The sequence below is a fragment of the Montipora foliosa genome, chromosome 2, assembly GCF_036669935.1.
Source record: "Montipora foliosa isolate CH-2021 chromosome 2, ASM3666993v2, whole genome shotgun sequence".
NCBI classification, from domain to species: Eukaryota; Metazoa; Cnidaria; class Anthozoa; order Scleractinia; family Acroporidae; genus Montipora; species Montipora foliosa.
The window spans coordinates 41,164,497-41,183,572 of record NC_090870.1 but is presented as its reverse complement, the minus strand read 5'-3'; the positions used below and the strand labels follow the sequence as shown (position 1 = coordinate 41,183,572).

Here is a 19,076-nt window from a genome sequence, read left to right as displayed (position 1 = left end):
CTCTGAAATGGTTTATGCTCCCTTGTTTCCCAACTGAGATTTTTTTTTTTGTCAAAGTAGACATGTTTCCTAGTTCTCCAAAGCCCCTGGGACACTCTACGATTCTTAAAGAGGACTCTGAGACAATTTTTGCAAAGTGGCGACATGTACCACAACGTACAAGTCCCCGTTGCCAAATTTCCTCTGCAATGCCACGTGGCATGCAACAAAAGCTGGGAGCTAAAAAGTAATTTAGCTTTCCAGTTTTTGCACTTCGTGATGACTCAAATTACATTTCTTTTGTACACCTCCAAGCCCTATCATCATGATTACTAATTGTTTATTAATTTGATTGGAAATCTGAAAACCTGGAACCCAGGCTGATTTTCTTTTCCCTTTCTGTGAAGAGGTAGGAAAAGAGAGACAGCCTGGGTTCAAGCATGAAAAATGAATGAGTCAGCAAGCGCAGGGGAAGAGGAGAGCATGGGAACTGACGCCCTTAGAGCGACAACACTCACGCTCATGATACTTACCCCTCACCCTTCAGGAACTAACTCACCAGGGTGAGGTCATGACCCCTCTAATTACTCCTTCGCCTCCCTTAGCGTTTTCTGTTTCACATAGAACCGGAATTTTTTCATGTTACAAAGGTGTGCAGGTTTTTCAGGATTCATTCTAAAGCACATCTATTTATCAACTACAGTCAATTGTTGTTGGTAAGGCTTCTAAAACCATGAGTTGTTGCCGAAATTAAGAGCGTCTGACGCTTTATCTTGTGCGAGATAGGGTTAATTTTAAAGAAAAGGAGAACAGTTTTCTTACAAGGGACTGTGGACTGAGCAGCTTGAAACACAGTATTTTTTACGAGACCAGTCTTTAATAGTATCTTGTAATATAGCAAACAATATAGCATATCTTCAAACAAAAACAATTTTTGTTGCAGCATTTCTACATAAAAAAGTTAGTATTATGACAATTTCGTCTATTAGGCCAAGATTAATCTATTGCTCCATAATAATATTAAAAATCAGGCTGCGGCATTTTAATTGTAGCTGGTCCTTCTGGGATGACAGAGAATACGACTTAACAGTACACGAATTACTTCAGCCGCAGTTTGTCTTCCAAAGCCGATCGCAAATCATCGTCACTCTGAAAAGAAACGAAGAAAAGAAGTATTGAATTAAACCCCATGAAAGCTTCAAGTTTCATTCTACGACCTTCTAAGAAATATCTCTCTGGTTTGAGAAGCTCGATGGAATGTTTCGCAGATCTGCGCTCTTTCATCAAATTTTCAGAGGTGCAACACTTATACGGGCATTTTGACTACGGTCAGGTTTCATTTTAGCGTTGTCTGCCCCTCTTGATTTCTGGGAAGGTATGTGATGATTACAAATTAAAAGTATGTCTTTTTGAAAAGATTCTAATAAAGCACAAGAAAAATCGTGTTACCATCATTGCGTCGTTGCCATTGCCACTCCCAGCAGGTTCCACGGTTGGTAGACGCGTTGGTTCCACCATGGGCTCCTGGTGAAGCAAGAACGAAAAAACCTTATTTAACTATTTGGACTCGGATGAGGAAAGGTTTTGAAATCCGTCAGCTTGGTGGCGGGCCGGAGAAAATCATCTTGATTTACAAATTTCGTTTTTCTAAAAACGTGCAATTACGTCAGACTAAAGAAAATTAATCAAGTTAAAATGTGTTTTACTATCTTCTTCTTTTGTCTAGAGGGAATTTGGAAAGCAAAATTGACACCGATTTTGGAATATTAGGCTGATTTTTTTATTTCGCAATTTGTTAGTTTTTAAGCAAGCAAGAAAGAAAAAGTGAAATGCGGGAACTTTGCGACTTATCCGGCACGAGGGCAAAAACGTTTTGGTTAGAATTAGCTTCCCTCACCTGAAAGATTCCGTTTGGCTTATAGGTTCAATTTTCTCTTGTCGTAAAGTGAAAAAAATGTCGAGATCCCGTAACTCACCACTTCAGATCCATTGTTATCTGCGGACTCCTCATCATCCTAATCGACGAGAAGAGAACAGTTATAATAATAATAATAATAATAATAATAATAATAGTGATGATGATAATAATGGTTTATTGGCAATTTATCATATGCAGGAAACAAAGAAAAACTAACAAAATACATTAACAACTACAAAATTCCGTGAAAAATTGTGAAAGGAGGTGGAAGAGGTTATCCCTTTCTAGTCCACCTCCTCAACTATAATAACAATATATATCAGTTTACAAGTGAACACACTAGAGATGACATGTTTTGGCTAAACAGTTTCTTAACTTTCCTTAAATGCCTCTGGATCTTGTAACTCGTCTTCGCTTTCGTCCTATTATCATAAAAACAAAAAGAAAGCTTTCAGATTGCAATCAGGAGAATTTAGTCAATTTGGAGCGTGTATATGTTATACATGTCTGAATAGCCATTTTCGATTCGGACCATAAGGTTTTGGTGTTCCAGTCAGTGTTGAGATTGGGTTTTTCACGATATGTAAGCAAGAGAGTATGAATACGTTCATACTCTCTTGATGTAAGATAACTGCGATGTAGACTTTAAACTATACTTGAATATACCATATTTATGATTATACGTTGCCTTCTCTTATCGTGCGCAATGTGAATACTGCCTTGGTCCTTCCTTTTCAAAAGTGATGAGAGCTGACTTACATGTAAGTTATTTAATCTTTACTATCAAATACAAGTACATACTACAAATTCAAGTGAAATACATTAATTTTGAAAAGAGATTAATTTTGAATCGGTTCTAAGAAGTTCATTTAGGCTGACCAAACTGAGCAGAAAACCCTCAAAAAGGAATAACAAAAATCAGACACATCACCCACGGTACCGATAACAAATGAGAGACAAGTTCATTTTTAATTAACATAGGTTCTCCCATCCACCAGCAGCAAACTGAGAGGACTGAAGCAATTTGATTTTTGTTTGTATTTCGGTATTTTTCTACAGATTGACCACTGATCATATTCAACATGTAAACCGCGGGAACTGAAAAAATACAGGCTATCTCTATATAGCTCTATATAGCCGAGTCATTTCTTGCGTCTGAAATCACAGACTGTCATCATTGTTACTGTGCAGGATGGCTTTAATTTTTCATTGGGGTGGAGTGGATTAAATCTCTAAGGAGATGATCGTTTAAACTTACACTTTGGCCAGCATCTTCAACGTAGTCCTCTACTTGCTCGTCGTTCTTCAACACCGGTCCTTCATCGACCGTGTCTAGATCAATGAACTCGTCCTTTCTTTCCTCGTCTCCGAGGACGAAACACAGAGAGCTGAGAACCAAGAGAGTTAGAATAAACACCTTCATCGTTCGTTCCAAGAGCTTGATTTTCCGAGTAATACTGTTAACTTAGAGGGCTAATCGAGAATGAACCTTGTGATGACGAATTATAGCTTTTTCTCATGCTAAAAGACCACGTACCCTAAACCTTGGAACTTGAATATTCTTGTCTGTATCTATTATGATCTTTATTTAGTTCTCTGTCGTTTCGGCTTTGTTTTGGGAAGTTTCAACTTGAACATGTGAACCGTAGCAACTTCCGCTTCCGGTTATTGTGTCCGCTGACAGCAACTCCAAAGAGTCTTCGTTGCTCTTGTCTATACTATTGATCTGGGAGAAATATTGTTTTTTAGAAACAGTTTGTTCCGTTCTTTGGCCTTCTAAAATGGTACATTTAGCGTTTGCAACGAGATAAATGCTCTTATTATCTGCTGTGTGTTTAAACGCGCACAAATTGCGATGGTCTTAATACTCCTTACGAGCCTTTAATACGTGGTCGTGTTTATAGTCTCTCTTGCGCCGTCTTCGAATTCACTAAACAATAGTATCGTTTTCTTTTAGGCAACAGGCATTGATCGCGCAGCTGGATATGGGATGATGCTGTTGAGTGCTGTCATATTTGTGTATTACACAATCTGGATTGTCTTTCTGGTACGTTCCTCCCTTAACCATAGTTGTACATATGTATGAAAACCAGACACCAACCATTCATTCGACTTCCTTGAGTCGAGGCAAAAGATGGTATGAGGAGATTTTCAGCGCAATTAAATGGTGTGTGTTTCTAAGCTCCATTCGTACTGAAACAACAACATCAAACTCGTTGGGGACGAAAACCCGATCTTCGTATTTCCCGTAGTGGTTTGAGTTGTCATGGCAATATATAATTTTCCAAGATAAAAAGATTAAACTACATATCTTTAGAACGTTTGTAAAGGGTTTTCAAAGCACAGCCTTGATCAGAAGAGTTTCTACATGTACATTCCATAAAAAGCAGGTTTCCTGAAATATTCATTTTCTTTGAGAATTAGTTTGTGAAGAGGCCACACTTGAGAGAAAGAAAATTAAAGACTGAGATATACCCCAACAATCTTTCTGCAGTTAAGCCTTCCCACAATTTTCCATTGCAGCCATTTGTTGAAAAAGGGCATCCGATCCAGAGATTATTTTTGCCAAGAATGTATGCTGTTATAATCCCTGTAGTTGCTGGTGTTATACTGCTTGGAATAATAGGTACAGTATAGCCTTGTTTATTGATTTGTATTTAAAATATATTGCCGGGAGGGTAGAATAAGGGAAAACAGATTGATGTGTGAATTTTTGGGTGTAATGAATCTATCCCCTCTCCCTGTTCCTAAAAGGAAAGGAAAGGAAAGGAACTTTATTTAAGTGTCCAGTCGTTCTAGCGCTGGAGCGCTAATTGGGGACACTGTAAACTGAAATTATTAATGGAAGTAAATCAAGTCAAATGTTGGTTTTTGAGGAGAGGGGAAACCGGAGTAACCAGAGAAAATCTCTCGGTGCAGAGTAGAGAACCAACAAACTCAACTCACATATGACGCCGAGTCTGGGAATCGAACCCGGGCCACATTGGTGGGAGGCGAGTGCTCTCACCACTGCGCCATCCCTGCACCCCCTACATGCAACCCTTCCATGCAAGCCCCCCCATGCACCCCCTTATGCAAGTCTGCTCCCCACCCCCAAATCCTGAAGTACAATGACCTCCTAACACCTGAATCACATTGTTTCGTATATAATGATATTGAATAAATTGGGTTGTGAAGAAAGAGAGTTACTGTGCTATATAAAAGTACCATTGCACTGCCATCTGCATACCCTTCTTTTATTTATGGCTCACATAAATAGTACTAAAATGCTGTGCTGGCACTTTGAACGTTATTTGTATTGATCACCACCTACTAGTTCCTTTTCTCTTTTTTTCAAAGCTGACTTTTAGAATTTAATTTTGTGTTCCCAAAATCCTGATCATAACCTGGAAAAGAGCATTACATAATGACTTGACTTCACGACCTTCATTTTGTTAAAACCTTATAGACCATTTTACAGTTGTGTGCTTAGTTACCTGGCCTTTGAATGAAAGCAAGCCTGGAATAATTTTATTGACCTTGCTTCCTTTTCTTATGTTAATGTTTTTGTTTTCATGCTGATTAGTAGGAATTTACATAAGAAAAGCAGCGAGGTTTCTATCAAAGCAAGGTCAACTCCAGCCTCACTTTCAAAAGTGGTCTATTTTGCTCATATTTTGCTTTGTAAAATATTGTTTTTATCTTTGTATGGGCAAATGTATTCATTTCTCCACACCACTGTAAAAACCTCTATTTTAGTTGGCTTTGAATGCAATGTACACATTTTATTGTTCTATAGATTGAAACTTCTGGATTGTGCACGAGCCAGTGAATGAGCCAACATAACTTAACTGTGTGTTCTGTTTTCTAAGGAATGTTTGTTGCTGCTGTGATTCTCAAGAGTAAGAAACCAATGCCAAAGAAGGAGAGCTGAAAAATGGCAGTCAAGAATAACAGAGAAATGATCATTATTTAACTGACGGAACAACAGAGATAGAAATGGGCCGAAATGATATCTCTAGGCCAGGGATGCACAGCAGGTATATTTTGCAGATTGAAGGTTGCAGGTTGAAATTTAATTATAACTGGAAAACCGCTGACACTTAAAGGAAAGGTAAAGCGAAAGACTTACCGTGACTGTTACACGAGGTTGTTTACGATAGACGGAATATACTTAGTTGCACTTGTTTTTACCATGTGAAAGACGTCAACTACTTTATGTAAGAACTCCTGATGAGTATATGGGTTATTAACTATTTTTAGTGCCAGCGGTTTTCCAGTTATAATTAAATTTCAACCTGCAACCTGCAAAACATACCTGTCATGGGGTGCATCTTGGGGAGGGGTGCAGGGTTTGCAACCCACCCTGAGATGATCTGCGGCTTTCTAAAAAAAGTAATATTTTGCAAGGTCCATTAGCAGAGACATTTTTTGGATAATTTTATGAGATTCTGACAAACCTTTTGTGTATGAAATCAAATGACATATATGAATTATCAGTTATAGTAACTTTGCTATCTCTTGCAGCCAAATCAGCATGATTTTGTAAGGAGAAAATCGCAATTTCATTGCTGCAAATAATTTCTCCAATTTGTGTCCAAATTGGACTGTAAATCTACTTGTGTATTGATAGCAATAGCATGTAGGAAGATAAATCCTGTGTGCATTCTTTCCAGGAAATGCCTAGTCACAGATTTCATGTCTGAAACGTTATTGAAGAGTACTTTGTCTGGTGAGATGGATACCCCCTTTAGTCACTACATTATATCTGAATTAAGTACTTACCGGTATGTAATAATAATAAACATTCTCAGGAGCAGATTTAAAGCAAGTTAAAGTTTTTTTTTTTCCCATTGTGACAGTCTCAAGCTCTATGAATTCTCTCCAAACATTTTTTTAAACTTTGTGTAGAGTTTTATCTTAGCGTGTTAATTCGGAGGCAGTGTGGCCCAGTGGTTAGGGCGCTTGCCTTGAGATCCGGAGATCCAGGGTTCAAGACCCGCTCTGACCACTCGTTGAATTTGATCCTGGTAGTCCCTGGTTCAATTTCCCAGTCGCACTGGGCCGTTGTTGTTGTTCTGTTCTGTCGTTTCGTTGTGTTTCATTGGCCCTGAAAAGCCCCTATGTGGAGCGGTCAATTAAGTATGTATTGTATTGTATAATTGGCAGCAATGAAAATTGCTGAAAAAAACCTGTAAAACCAAAATTAAGGGTGATTTTGGATGGCCTTTTCTCTTGGTAACCTATTTTGACATATCAAAGAGTGCTTATGGGTCTTTTTCCATGGCAGGGGTGCATCAAGGGAGAGGGTGCATGGGGTGTGCATCCCCCTCCCCTCCCGAGATGACCAGCGGCTTTCCAATGCAACTGAAAACATCAGATATAAATGCATCATTTGAAATTATATTTTACTTGACGTTCCATATGCTTCTGCATACATCTTCAGAAGTGATGGTTGATACAAAAAATTGTAGTTTAAATATACAGGATCACTAACTACTAACTATTATAAAGTAACAAATTATAGAGGTGACAAGAACTAATGAAGACACAGCTTTTTGCTGCTGACACATTTGAGATCGGTCAACCGCGTCTCCTTTACTTTACAGTGAATGTCGGATCGCCCTTTCGCTAAAATTTCAAAATGATCCCTTTTAAATAGTACAGTTTGTTGGAAGAGTTGAAACTGGTTTAGCCTCTGCTCAGCATCACTCGGCAGTGCGATTGGAGGTCTGGTGACGAGAGGTCCAAGTACAGTGAAATGGTTCCAATATTTGATTTGGTGACAAGGAAATTGTTTGTTTTTCCTTGAGGTCCATGTTTGCACTCTTTCAGCTGAACGATGGCCTCAGGAAAAACTATTCACTCGGCAGGGATAAACGAGACCCATCAGGTACCTATGAGAATCATTAATCGACCTGTAATACCGAAACTCGACGAAGAAAAAGTCAAATCACTGATGAAGACAATCAAGGTACGAGAAATAAATGAATCCCCCGTTTATGTGCTCAAGGAAAACGTGCAGTCTCAGTTGAAACCCTGCTTGGGTGCTTGGTTAACTGAAGAAAGTAATAGAAAGTAATAGAATTGAAGCAAACGGGTTGCTTGTTATGACGACAGAATCCTTTCTCGCTCTCATTCAAAGGAAGGCCAGAGTGTAATAAGGTAGGTAAAAGGCTGCTACAAGCCTAGAAAGCCCATCAGGCCGGCCGCTTATCTCCGGTTTCTGTAGCATGAAGCGACTAGGAGTATTTCTACTCCCCCCAGGATGGGATGCCAGTCTATCGCAGGGCTACCCAAGCATTAGATTCGCCGGTACCCATTTATACACCTGGGTGGAGAGAGGCACCGTGAGAGTAAAGTGTCTTGATTAAGAACACAACATTATGTCCCCGACCAGGGGCCCGTTTCTCGAAAGTCCCGGAACTTTACGGGCCATTTTCGGGTGTCACAATTCCCTTTTTATCTCATGAACGGAGATGATTTAAGTCGTCAAACTTCACAGGCAGTTTCCTTTTTGTTACCTTGAAAACATGTTAAAAGATCGGCCGTCCAAAATAAGCGGTTGGCAGTTTCTCAAATGGCTTTTCGGGCCCGAAAAGTTTTCGGGACTTTCGAGAAACGGGCCCCAGGCCCCGAACCCGTACCACTCGATCCGGAGTCGAGCGCTCTAAGGCCACCGCACCTCCCACCAAAGAGTGTAATAAGTCAGCCATTATTGCACTCTGTTTTCAGGATACCGAAACAACATCCTGTGAAAATCAAAGTAACTTTCCAAAATCGGATGAGCCAGTTCTAACTGAACAAAATGTTGAGGGTTCTCTTCTTCCCCAATTGTTTTGTTGTCGTTGTTCAAGAATTTTCTCCACCATCTGAAAACACACTTAAATTACCATTCTATTGCTGAAAAGTACCTATTAATAATATTAATCAAAAGTTGCAAAACTGGAAATGGTTGTGTTTCCTCAAGGTCATGACTGTATTAACACATGCCAAACATCTTGTTACACAAACTAATTAGCGCAGTCCATGGAACAGGGCAGCTATTACAACGTCCCCTGGGATTGGCTTAGAGGACAATAGACCAAAACAAACAAGCAATCAACGATGGACCCTAACCAGCTGCATCCTATCTTGGGGGTGGGGGGATGGAACAGTATAAATAAAACAGTATGATCATGTTGGGTCAAGTGTTTTCGGCCCTAGTACAAGAACTGGGCCAAAACATGAACGAGAAATAACGTTTACACTCTCAGAAAAGTGGGAACCCCACCAAACTATGGTTTATAAGAACTATAGATATTAGTTTTGCATCTTCAGAATGGTGATCTTGTCAGCAAAGTTGCCAAAATTCCAAACAAAAACTGTTGATCATTCCACCTTATGGCATGCAAATGTCTGTGGAAGGCTATTTAATGAGACACGTTGTCAGTTTTGAGGGTTATTTGGTCAAAACCGATTTACAGCACAGTTGTCAACAAGTCGATCATTCCCAACAACCAAAAGGATTGATTTTAGGATGAGCCGTCCATATAAAAGTTTGTTGAGGAATTTTGCATTATTTTTGTTCTCCTGGTACAAAGAGGCTTGTAGCCTTGAATTTGAGAGTAATGTAAAAATAGATTCAGGACACTGTCCCTTTTAATGTCAGTTGACATAAACCTTTGGCTTGCTTTCAGGATAAGAATTTAAGACACACAGTACCACCTATTGATGTTTTATGGATCAAGGGAAGAGAGGGAGGTGATTACTACTTCTCATTTGGTGGATGCCATAGGTTTGAAGCATACAGAAGGCTTAACACAAAAACTATTCCTTGTAAGCTGGTTCAGTCAAACATTGAAAACCTTAGGGTGTACATGGGATCCTCCATACCTGACCTAAAATGAACATTTCAGTGTTGTTAATAAAAATGTTGTACATTTCATTCCCGATATTTAAGTTATTTAAACTGTAAGGAATATATAGTTTTCTGTCATGTAGCCCCTTTGGTGTAAAACATTTTTAATTTTATATTTGTCTTTCAGAGTTATTTATTTTTTAATTAGTTCTTTAGGTTTCCTGTTTTACGCCCATGGCTGATTAATTTTAAAGTCTTGCATCATATCGTCAATTAAAACAATCATCAACAAGGAAACAAAAAGTGTAGTCATGATCTTTTATTACACAAATTATTGTAGAATCATGTAACAAAAAAAAGTCCATCATGATATGCAAATTATACAATTTTTTTTGTGGCAATAATACAGCCAGAATAATTTTTTTTTTCTGTAAATGTTTCCTCTTTTTTAGATAACTATAATTAAGTTAAATACAAACTTTCAATAGTAACATTCTATCCAAATAAGACTTGCTATTATAATACATTTATAAATATCTCTGTAATATTGTCTTGAACACAACAGTGACAAAATTATTTTTATAAATATTTGTGCCAATAATTTATATCTTTAATGTCAAGAATCTTGGAAGAACTGTTTCTTCTAGGTAAAGAACTTCAGGTAATTAAAGCTTTCTTTTTAATCCAGCCTGATATTTCCAAAAGTATTCAAAGTAGTAAGCCAGATAGAAATGAATGAGAATAACCTCTATAGTAATCTCTTATATATAAGCCCTCTTAAATAACGTGTTTTCTGTAACAGCAATGCAGAATTAAATTCATTGTGATTATCCTGCCAGCAACATTAATATAATAAAATTAATTTACTTTCCATTACCAATATTGCTTGTAAAATGGGAAGTCTGTTTTTTTCTCCATTCAATAGGATGTACTTTGACATATTGATCAATGTCATGCGATGTTCTTTCTTTACAAACAATTACGTTTTTTTCCCATAAACTTCATAAAATGCTGGAGGAACCATGGCAATGTCTGTTTAAAGCGAACATGCTCAACTTTTCTTGCAGAGTCCCAAAAATAATTTCAAATTTATTTTTATTCTTTCACGTGCTTTAATAATTTTCTCTTAAATCAATAAGTCTTTTTACCTAAAGGTATTTCACTGAGTTGAATAAAAATTTCTTACTTTTCTCTTTTTGTGGACAAGACATTACAAAATGCTTTTGCCGAGATGTAGTAATGGAACTTCATTAAAACCCATTTTTGAAAAGGTAGGCTTTTCCAATGTACCCTGTGCTCTCTGGAAAGCACTCGCACACAACCTAGTTGCCAAAAGAAAATTGTCTTTTCTTTTCATTTACGAAAATTTTCAATTGCTCAGGAAAAAGGGAAGCGTAAAGCAAGATTTTGGTCATAGTAGTTATTTAACTCACTGATTCCTAGGAATAACACTTGATAGATTTTACTCTGTCTATAATACCAGAAGAATTTACTCACCAGTGGGGGGTGGTTCATGAGTCATGTCCCCTTTTTCTTACATTGTGTGAACAGTCTAGGTAGAGAGTGTAGAGTATGTACTTTTGTTAAAAACTGTTACAGGTTTTAAAAGGTCAAGGAAAGTTTACTCATCCCCTCTTTTTCATCCTATAGTCCATGTTTTTAAATACCAACTTACAGCTAAACCAAAGGACCATAATTTTTTGGCACCAATCAGAGTTCACCAACTTTAAACTAAGAGTGTAAACAATGTTTAAGCCTGCTCTCCTCGTGAATGGAATTCTTCAGCTCTTTCCTGACTGTGTTAAAAACTTGTGGACTCTCATCCTTCCTTTACCTTAAAGCAATCTTTAAAAATTTCTTGTGCATTCAAGACTTACAATGGTTACTATGGTTTAAATTCAAATACAATTTCCCTGTGATGCAGTAGTTAATTGGTGTGAAATTTCAAAGGCTTTTGAGATTGTACCACACAGACGTTACAACTGCATTTGTTATTCTCTTTTCATAATTTGCGTTGTTCTGTTAACAACCACAGCAGTTATTTTAATCTTATTTCATATGGACGTGCCCTTGTACATGGTCGGACTCTCCAAATGAGGGTGATCTGCCCTGTTGCCCATCATGCTGCCACTGTTCTCCCAAAGTGGTGGCGTCATTGAAGACGATTTACTAGGGGAGGAGGTGTTTGACTCGCATGAATCTGGCTCAGAATTTCCCGGACTCAAAGTAGTTGAACTCAGAGAATGGAAAATATTTCCAATGGCTGGCAACTTTAAGAAACTCCACTGTTGTGGCATGTCATAGCTGTGGCCACGTGGTGGAACTGTTTGATGGCTGCCATGGTACATGTGTTTGGAATGAAATGAGGTAAGTGGTGCAGTGCAGTCTTGGTGGAGGTTCATTGTGGTATGCTCATGTGGTGAAATGTGTTGCATTACATTAGCACTCCTGATATTCCGTGCTGCACTACAGCTGTTGAATGCAGATGGAGGCGATGTTGCTGTTCTAAAGCCTGGTGGTTCTTGAGGGTGCACAAGATGTTGTTGCAGAGGAATTTGTGGGTGTTCATGTCCAGGTCTCATGTGAAGGTGTGGTACATACATGGGTCCTGTTGTTGTAACTATTGTAGGAGCTTTGGGCTGAAATGGTGCTGGCCTCATGTAAAATGGTTGTAAAGGATGGGCCAGCCTTGGTGCTGCTTCGTGAATGGTCGGGATACTTGATGGGGGTGTGAGTCTGCAACAGTGTTGAAAGTAATTTTAACCCTTGACACCCAAACTGGCCTAAACCGGCCAGTCTTAGTATTTTACTCTCACTGTCTAAGGCCAGACGATTTTACTCGAACCCCTGGGAGTCAATGGGTTAATTACAGTGTTTCAATTACTCTGTTTGCATGAAAAGAACCTCTCTGAACATATACCGGTACACAATAACTGACATGTACAGTTTTGGGCCAACCGTTTGTAACTAAGCTATCAAGTGCTACCAGAAACCCATAAGGGTTGAAACGTGTAACGGCCCCTTGTGTGCTAGGAAACAAGCTTCTGAATATTCGATTTGCTAAGTACCATATTTGGAACAACAAGAGCGAGGGGTTTCCAAATATGGTACTTAGCACTGAAACATTCAACCAATCAGTTCGCACTGAATATTCGGAAGCTGTGAACGCGTGTTACACGTTTCAACCCTTATGGGTTTCTGGTGCTACCCTGTACATGTACATGTAAATGTAAGAATTCTGCAAATTGTAGAAGCCAAATAATAATCATTATTTGAAGGGATAACTTACAACTTAAGACTGATTAAAAAGGTAACAGCAAGTACATGTATCTCCTTTAGCTTTACTTAGCTACCAAGGTGAGCTAGTTTAAACATAAGAGTCAAAAACCTGATTTTGCCAGAGCCTGTTTGTGTACAGCATTTGCAAGGGTGGTTGGAGAGTGAATTGAAACTGGCACCTTTGGCTTTTAAGTCTGGTACCTTGACACCACAACCACGATGTAAATTTAGGACTCAGGTTCCAACTCTTTCTCTTACCTAGGTCTCCCCTGTTTCACACCGGTTGATGTGTCTCTGTTTGATCTTTTCCTGGGGAGTACTGGAGAGGTGTCAATGATATTGTCTGAAATCTAACATGATTTAGTGTAGAAAAAATTATAGTGATTTGGAATCAAACAAACTTAAGCTTGCAGCAGATGGACTTGATGTTTATGTGTACCTCTTGAAAAAAAAAAAAGAGACAATGTGTACTAATAAATAACGGAGTTACCATACTTCTTGAAGCACAGGTGGTGGTAGTCTTTCCTTGACCATTTGAACATACTTCACTGTCATTTCAAGGATCTAGTATAGTGAGAAATAACAAGACTCAATGCAAAAATGATCTTGTTAACTCCACTGCCAATTTCATCTTCAACATCTGGTTTTATTGATTTTAGCTCTTAGCTAAAAGTTAATAGACAAACATATAATTGATTCCATATCATCAACAGTAACTTACTGAAGCCATATCAGATTTTTTCCCTGCCACACTTGGTAGCAAGAAACGGAGTTGATCGCAACTTTCCTTAATGCGTTCCCTGTGGAAAGATTGATGCTGCTTAGTAGAATTATTTCCTATTTATTTTTATAATTAGGCATTGTGGCTTTAGGTGAGATAAACTTTGCATGTGTCTACAGACAAAACCTTGGTCGACTAGTTTGCATTCTTCCCTCATCCTCACAAGTTATAATCAAAGGGTTGCATGCCTAACCAATGCAATGGCTTTTAAAATACGAAAATACACTCCATTCAGTTACTCCATTCTGTTTGGGAGATAGGAATACAATAATAAATTGTAGAAGTCTACTGTATAGTCCTTATTAAGTTGCAATGGCAACACTGGGTGTTGAATAAAAATGACTCAAATTCTAAAAAAAAATAAGACAAGCAAAAATAGTCAAAGCTGGATGAAATTAAGTCATGAAATGGAGTGTTATTTGAAGGAAATGGAGAAAAGGAACATGGTGCTCAATTTCTTGTTCAATTCAGAGTTACTAAATTCTCATGGAATTTTCTTTTTAAATCTTATAATCCTAAGTTGAGGAGGGGGGGGGGGGGGGGTTAGGCTGTGCTTGGCAAATAACAACAATAATGGCATTTTGAAGGCTGACCAAAGAGGTGGGATTTTATGCAGGCTTATCAAGAACCAGTTTTTTTTAATGGAGCTCTGCATTAATCTTTAAGACAAATTTGAGCTCACTAATCATTCGTTTTGCTTTTTTTTTTTTTACAAATGTCAAGAACCATTTAATCACAAACAGCAGCAACTTGGTAGCAAATGAACATAAAAAAGTAACTAGTGACAGGTATAACGCATACCTACGGATTCTTTCTTTAGAACTGTGTTTTGATAGGTCTTCATGCAACAGTGTAATTTTCATATCCTTGCTTCCAAGTGCACCACTTATCATGTAAGCAGGACTGCCAACCCCCTTGCTACTACTGGACTCGGATGGGGCCTGAGTTGATGCTGGAGACTGCTCAGGTTTTGATGTGCTGACAGCATCATTAGTGGAAATCAATCCTGCTGAAGTTGGGCATTGTATGCTAGGGTAATGTGATGGTGTGTTGGTGGGAAGAAAGTGAGGAACATTGTTCTGTTTGCCAGGATCCACGGACTGATTATGGTAGATGTAGCTTTGGTTTGGATGATCCGGTGGATAAACAGGATTTACCATGCTGGTGATATGTGCAGGGACAAGTCCACTGTGAACGGGAATGTGTTCTGGTGCAGACCTTGACAAAAACAGAGATGGTGGTTGTTGATCCTGGTATGAATTGCCTGCATGAACAAAGTGTTGTAGTGCTGCAATATTTGATGTGACTTGTGTGTGAGCAGATTGTCCCAGTCCACTGTCATTTGTGGTGTGATTGTTCTGTGTCAGACTGACAAAGCCTCTGTTGGAAATTGGGATTCCATTGCTGGTACCACCCTGGACATTGTTGAAAGACTGCTGATGGAAGGGGACTGATTGGTTTAATTGCAGTTGAGATGGCTTATAAGACTCAGTGACACAACTACTGCCCTCAGAATTACTGTTGCAACTTTGTCTGCAAGGAAATCACCAAAGGATTTATTTTGGGAAAGGTTTCTCTTTCACTGGTCAAGGATAACTAGGAATTAGGGAGGGTGGGAAGTTACTCAAGTCCATTTAATTGTTTTGGGTTGTATACCCTGAAAGCTTTTAATCATAATCCATCTTATGATTGACGAAATACTAACTTGAAGCTCATCTAGCTAGATTTTTTGAAAATCTAGGTGCCTCCATATTGAAAAAAAGCCTGCTTCTATAGACCGAAATGCATAAATGGCGGCCAAAAAAATTTTCTTTTGTTTATGTGCTAATTAGACTCACTAGCCTGTTATGCATGCACAAAATACAAAAGAAATGTGGCTTGAGAGCGAGGCTAGTGAGTGTAATTAGCACATAAACAAAACAATACATTTTCCCCTCCATTTATGCATTCGGTCTATGGTCTGGTGTCCCAAGGACCCATTCCAAGGTAAAGTCTGCTACGAGCCTAGAAGGCCCATCAGGCTGGCACTTATCTCTGTAGCATGAAGCGACTAGGAGTTTTTCTACTCCCCCCTGGATAGGATGCCAATCCATCGCAGAGTTACCCCCAGCGTTAACTTTGCCGATACCCATTTATACACCTGGGTGGACAGAGGCACTGTGGCAGCCTTCTCAAAACCGGCCGGTCAACGGCTCAATGAGCCACCTCCTTAGAAAGTTTGACCGTCTCCTTCCAGTGAGAAAATGTCTTATTTAAACAGACGTCACAATTTTAGCTCTAAAGTAAAGTCACTGGAGATGATATAAAGGCTTAAAAAAATGCTTGTTTGGTGTACAAATTGGCGTCCGCGATATTTTTTTGCGTGGAGCACGTGAACTGTTTATTTAACTAACATTCGAGTATTTCTTATCAGATACCATGCAAGTGTCAATTCCATATGTGAAATTTCGTCACTTTAAATCCCCCAGATTGCATTAAATTGCATCTGTGAGTGTCTAAATTTCAAAAATTTCCTAGGGGAACATGCCTAGCTGGCGCCCTTTGGGCACTCGCTTGGGTGCCTTTGGCACCAAAACCGTCTCTACTTTCCTTATAACCTGCTCCCCAAAAACATTTTGAGAAGGCTGCTGTGGGAGTAAAGTGTCTTGCCCAAGAACACAACACAGTGTCCCCGGGCAGGACCCGAATCTGTCCCACTCAATCCGGAGTCGAGCGCACTAACCACGAGGCCACCGCGCCTCCCACACCCATTCCAAGGCACCATGTAAAGTAACAGGTCACACAGCATCAGCAGACAGTAGAAAAAATGGAAGGCTGGGGTCAGCAAGAAAAAAACGAAGTAAATACAGTAAAATTTGTTTTTTTGTCACAGTGAAGAAGTATGACAATAATATTAATTAATTCTAGTAAATTTTCTGAAACAATGTTGAACACCAGCTTTCATTGTTAAATTGACTTACTGAATTGATGGTGATATACCAGGATTGTTATAATGTGGAAGTGACGTTGATGGTTGTTTACTTTCCTTGCTGGTTTCTGAAGCTTTTAACACTGCTGCTACTGTAACCCTGTCTTCAGGACTTGATGGAGTCAATGGCATTCCTTTAATGATTAATGAGAACCATAATTATTATTATTTTCTTCAATTCTCTTAAGATGACTATGAACGATGCCTGCGACATCATGTATGCATGAAAACATGTAACCTCTGTGTTTGATCTGGCACTGCGTAAAAATCAGCTATGTATTACCTTCACATGACTTGTGCCCAGCCCACTTCAGCAAAACTTGATTCATAGTTTTCTCTGACATCGGTAAATGAATAATGTCATTTAATCCATAGGAGCTAAAGTCATCTGTAAAATAATGGACAAATGGCTTGTTAAAGGACAAAATGAAACTCAGTAAATGTATAAATGAAAACGGTATTTCTTGTCCATTGAACTTGTTTAATTAACATACCTTTACTACCCTCCTCCATAATCCCTATAATAGCAACAGTGCGATTCAGAGAACTGGGATTGTACCTGTAAAGTAGAGAATCATTACAAGTAAACTGCATGAAGAATTGTTACTTTTGCTTTATGGAGAGATGTCATAAATTTCAGTATTAAATTGAGACCATATTAAAAGATACTGTATCATCCAAACAAGATTGTTAACTGTCAATTTGTTAACATCCATCTTTAGCTTCACCTTTAGAGGTACTTTTCCTGGGCTGTTACTAAAAGTGGGACAGGGACGCGAGACGGGGACGTGGGACGCGGGGACATGGGGACGCGGGGACTTTGGCGGAACTCAGAGACGCGCGGGGATTCGAGGACGTGATAAACAAATAACACCTGACTTTTGCGCTGAATTGGTAAAATACTTTTTTGAGGGTCAAATGTAAAATAATCTAATATTCTGGAGAGTTTGTCAGACCAGTAGCTGATGATTTCCAGCGTCCATGGTTCCTCCTTGCCTATTTTACAGAAAGAGCTCTGGGTACAGAATAGTTCCAACGCAGGGGGTCTTAAACGTCGTGGGCAGCCATGGAGGCCTTTGCTGGTTAGTAACTGAGTTTTCTTGTCAATCCAGTTGAACATCCGTGCCGTATCCTCGCTGATTTAGATGGTTATGTTTACTTCAGGAAAGGCATTGTCCAAAAATTGTTTATTTCTTCCATTTTCGTTCCTAGAATCTGAATGTGCAGATACGTTTAAGACCCCCTGCGTTGGAACTATTCTGTACCCAGAGCTCTCTCTGTAAAATAGGCAAGGAGGAACCATGGACGCTGGAAATCATTAGCTACTGGTCTGGCAAACTCTCCAGCATATTAGGTTATTTTACATTTGACCCTCAAAAAAAGTATTTTACCAATTCAGCGCAAAAGTCAGGTGTTAGTTGTTTATCACGTCCTCGAATCCCCGCACGTCTCCGAGTTCCGAAGTCCTCGCGTACCACGTCCCCGAGACCCCAAGTCCCACGTCCCCGTCCTACTTTTAGTAACAGCCCTTTTCCTGGGTTCTTGTTAATAAAGGGCGGGGCGGGGCAGGGGAGTTGGGCATTTATTACAAGGCCTGTCCAGAACCTTGTGTTTCATTAATTGGCCGTTTCAATTTTAGCCTTTGTTCCAAAGAGAGTCCAAGAGGAAAGCGTTTCTCACGGAAAAATTAGCTTTAGATTCAATTCATTTGTCCGCTGCAAAGGTACGCACATGTTAGCGCAACAAACGAATTTCGCCCCGGCTCTGTACGATGCAGACTCGTATACCTCCGATTCACTTTTTCTTGCAATGCCAGTGTACATTGATGTTATCAAACCAAGCGATACAATCAGTATTTAGCCAACCTTATTGTTGAACACAGTTTCTGAGCATGGCCAAGAACTGACGACATCTCCAGGAAGATCAACAAAAATGTTTCTTGGGTGCAAATTGAAATCAACTCTGCGCTGTGACAACTTGTCACTTGAATATCTTCGAGTTGCTGTAACTCTGTCCATTGCTTGGCAAGTCTATCGTCGCTTCCTTCACGAACGATCAGGATTCTTTTTTCAAGATCCTGGAAATATAATCAACGAGTGAAAGGTAAAAGCACGGTAATTCAAGTACGCATGCACCAAGCGAAAAAATTGAGTGAAAGCATGATTCAACGGTTTGGTCGTTAAGTAAAAATTATCATAAAAATATACGAAATCTTTGATTGCAGGAACTTTCATATCAATCATTTTTGAATCCACAGCTTCATTTACTGTGTAAAGTGACCTTATACGAAAGTGAAATGCGTAACTCAAGCTTTTAAGAGCGCCATCTTTAC

At 39.1% G+C, this 19,076-nt stretch overlaps 4 protein-coding genes across 4 annotated transcripts in view; 2 read left to right on the top strand and 2 right to left on the bottom strand.

The window, feature by feature from the left end:
- Window positions 1–836: 836 nt before the first annotated feature.
- LOC137993089 (uncharacterized) lies at window positions 837–3,393 on the bottom strand. Its single transcript, XM_068838751.1, has 5 exons — window positions 3,156–3,393; window positions 2,280–2,319; window positions 1,956–1,996; window positions 1,429–1,503; window positions 837–1,128 (listed from the first exon to the last, which is right to left on the bottom strand). The coding sequence occupies exons 1-5, from the start codon at window positions 3,318–3,320 to the stop codon at window positions 1,078–1,080; spliced, it is 372 nt and encodes a 123-aa protein (XP_068694852.1). The 5' UTR covers window positions 3,321–3,393; the 3' UTR covers window positions 837–1,077.
- Window positions 3,394–3,525: 132 nt separating this feature from the next.
- On the top strand, window positions 3,526–6,707 carry LOC137993091 (dolichol phosphate-mannose biosynthesis regulatory protein-like). Its single transcript, XM_068838754.1, has 4 exons — window positions 3,526–3,681; window positions 3,855–3,944; window positions 4,421–4,523; window positions 5,749–6,707. The coding sequence occupies exons 1-4, from the start codon at window positions 3,679–3,681 to the stop codon at window positions 5,808–5,810; spliced, it is 258 nt and encodes an 85-aa protein (XP_068694855.1). The 5' UTR covers window positions 3,526–3,678; the 3' UTR covers window positions 5,811–6,707.
- A 128-nt stretch (window positions 6,708–6,835) lies between these two features.
- On the top strand, window positions 6,836–10,019 carry LOC137993090 (sulfiredoxin-like). Its single transcript, XM_068838753.1, has 2 exons — window positions 6,836–7,850; window positions 9,556–10,019. Exons 1-2 carry the CDS (start codon window positions 7,719–7,721, stop codon window positions 9,763–9,765), a joined length of 342 nt encoding a protein of 113 aa, XP_068694854.1. The 5' UTR covers window positions 6,836–7,718; the 3' UTR covers window positions 9,766–10,019.
- A 1,708-nt stretch (window positions 10,020–11,727) lies between these two features.
- The window catches only part of LOC137991697 (uncharacterized), a 7,583-nt gene continuing 234 nt past the window's right edge, over window positions 11,728–19,076 (bottom strand). The window contains exons 2-10 of the mRNA XM_068836734.1: window positions 18,610–18,821; window positions 17,239–17,303; window positions 17,028–17,132; window positions 16,737–16,878; window positions 14,578–15,318; window positions 13,717–13,795; window positions 13,491–13,559; window positions 13,254–13,345; window positions 11,728–12,452 (exon numbers count right to left, since the gene is read on the bottom strand). Coding sequence (XP_068692835.1) covers window positions 11,771–12,452; window positions 13,254–13,345; window positions 13,491–13,559; window positions 13,717–13,795; window positions 14,578–15,318; window positions 16,737–16,878; window positions 17,028–17,132; window positions 17,239–17,303; window positions 18,610–18,821 — 2,187 coding nt within the window. The 3' untranslated portion in view covers window positions 11,728–11,770. The remainder of the gene's footprint in view (window positions 12,453–13,253; window positions 13,346–13,490; window positions 13,560–13,716; window positions 13,796–14,577; window positions 15,319–16,736; window positions 16,879–17,027; window positions 17,133–17,238; window positions 17,304–18,609; window positions 18,822–19,076) is intronic.